Source organism: Musa acuminata, chromosome BXJ2-9 (assembly GCF_036884655.1).
Source record: "Musa acuminata AAA Group cultivar baxijiao chromosome BXJ2-9, Cavendish_Baxijiao_AAA, whole genome shotgun sequence".
NCBI classification, from domain to species: Eukaryota; Viridiplantae; Streptophyta; class Magnoliopsida; order Zingiberales; family Musaceae; genus Musa; species Musa acuminata.
In genome coordinates, this window is record NC_088346.1 from 3,083,820 (window position 1) to 3,086,216 (window position 2,397).

At 42.3% G+C, this 2,397-nt stretch overlaps 1 protein-coding gene across 1 annotated transcript; it reads left to right on the forward strand.

The window, feature by feature from the left end:
* The first annotated feature begins 1,019 nt into the window (after positions 1 to 1,019).
* On the forward strand, positions 1,020 to 1,760 carry LOC135622146 (senescence associated gene 20-like). The gene has a single exon (XM_065123791.1). The coding sequence runs from the start codon at positions 1,091 to 1,093 to the stop codon at positions 1,610 to 1,612; it is 522 nt and encodes a 173-aa protein (XP_064979863.1). The 5' UTR covers positions 1,020 to 1,090; the 3' UTR covers positions 1,613 to 1,760.
* Positions 1,761 to 2,397: the final 637 nt, after the last annotated feature.

Below are 2,397 nucleotides of genomic sequence, written 5' to 3' on the forward strand. Positions count from 1 at the left end.
ATCACGTAATTAGTTCCCGTGATCTCGAAGGGTTAATTATATATTATTTTAATTATTTTTTAACTAAAAAAGATTATTATATTTTAAAAAAAATTATATTAATATTCTTATAATTACGAAAATAAAATATTTATATTCACGATATCAACGGAGGTCGACGATGACGTCGTTAAGGGTCGTGGGTGATTGTTGTAGATAAGGAAAACGATGACAATAGATAAAAGTCGTTTTGCATTCACGTCGACACTGATGTAATTGTTAAATGACATCGTTCTACATTTACGTTAATGTTATATAGATGTGAATAATTTTTACGTAAATATAAAATAATAAAAGGATCACTCGACAATTACATCGATGTCGATGCACATATAAAATACTCCTAATCTTTTATCATCGTTTTTCTCGTGTACAATAATCACCTATATCCCAATACCAACGTCATCATTTATTATTATCCATCATCAACAAGTAAAATATTAAAATTATTTTTTATTTTAATATTTTTATTGATAAAACCGATAATATTAAGATAAATAGATATAAATTTTTATTTTTATAATTATAAAAAAGATAAATATTAAAATATTAAAGATAAATATAAATAAAATATATAATTAGCCCGATCTTGAATACACATCAAGGCAAGAAAGAGCAGTGATTCATGTGAAGTGGCTAGGGCGGAATGCATCTTACGCACGTTTGTGATTCCGACTACGCGCGTTTGTGATTCCGACTTCAAAAAGGTCGCCTGGAACAGAGTCAAATTCGATAACAACACATTGCCTACTTTTTTATGACGGACAAAAGGTCATCGTACCGGTGCTTCAATTCCCCATGCGGTAACCCGCTCGAGACCATTTGTCTATACATGAAGCCCGACTCGGCTCATGCGTGGCTTTCCACCGAACTCATGATTCGATCAGGTATGATGATGATGATACACGTCGGTGTCGTGTACCCTGACAGTATTAAAAGCTTGATGACAACAACCGTATATACATACATATTTGTATAACATGTGTACGAAACGTGGCCTAAATTGCTTGGCTTAATCCCGTTGTCGTTTTCCTTGGCACGAACGCTATAAATGCGCACCACCGCCTCCTCCCATCTCCATGTGTTCACAGCACAGGGGCATTCAGCGCCGCACCCTGCCTTACTGTCCATGGCGTCCAAAGAGGTGGTGGAGTCGCTGTACGAGGCGCTGTCGAGGGACGACGCGGCGGCGGCCGCCGCACTGATGGCGGAGGACGTGGAGTGGTGGTTCCACGGGCCGAGGCGGTGCCAGTACATGAGGCGGCTGCTGACGGGGGAGGCGGGGCACCGCGACTTCCGGTTTCGGCCGCGGAGGGTGGCGGAGGTGGGCGGGTGGGTGGTGGCTGAGGGGTGGGAGGGCAAGCACGCGTACTGGGTCCACGCGTGGGTGGTGGAGGGGGGCGTCATCACCCGTTTCAGGGAGTACTTCAACACCGCCGTCACGGTGCAGGAGCTCCGCCCGGCGGAGGCTGGGATGGACTCCGTGGCGAGGGGCGGCGGCTCCGCCGTGTGGCAGAGCGAGGCCCGGGCTCACCTCGGCCGCTCCCTCCCCGGCCTTGTTCTCGCCATCTAGCGATACATACTGTAGTACTGGTGATCGCAGTTATTTTGGTGTCACATGTAGTTGTTGTATAGAGTAGGAAGCTAACGAATGTTGTGCGTATTATTCCTACTGCCATGTCCCATCTTTTTTATGCAGATCTGAGCTGAGTTTCTCATAATCTGTTGGTGCAATTGGTTAATTATATGATGGATGATGGATTAATTAATATGGCAGAGAAGCTAAGAAAGTTTTTCATCTTAAATCTTAATTATAATGGATCATCACAATACCGGTATATGTCCGACACAGATCGATAAGCCATAATCCTAATTGTTTGGGGTCGACTTTGCATGTCCGGTATATGCCGGATTGAGGATGATGATGATGATGATGATGATGATGATGATCCCGAAACAGTAACACTTTCGACGAGAGAGAAAACCACTTAATGTCCGAGATCAACACAATATAAAATCAAATCTTGCCTTAATACGATACATACATACATACGAGACTAAGCTCAATAGCAACTCGACCAATCACATGTCTGATAGTTGACTCTGATATGATTAGTCAACATCTGACTTGATAAGGCAACTGATATACTAACTGTTTAGATCGAATCGCTAACCCAAAAATACTTGAGCACAAAAGATCTAAGGTTATGAAAACAGTAACTTGGAGACTCGATGCCTTATTGTGTCAACAACGTAACAAACGCCTCAAACATCTGATCAAAAGACCTCAAGTTCAAAACACCTCAAACATTTGAATCAATTTCATCCAGCAAATTCGAAGGCGAAAAACTAACCGGC

Excerpts from the sequence above, each read along its gene's own strand:
- LOC135622146 (XM_065123791.1), top strand. The coding sequence starts at position 1,091 with ATGCGCACCACCGCCTCCTCCCATCTCCATGTGTTCACAGCACAGGGG.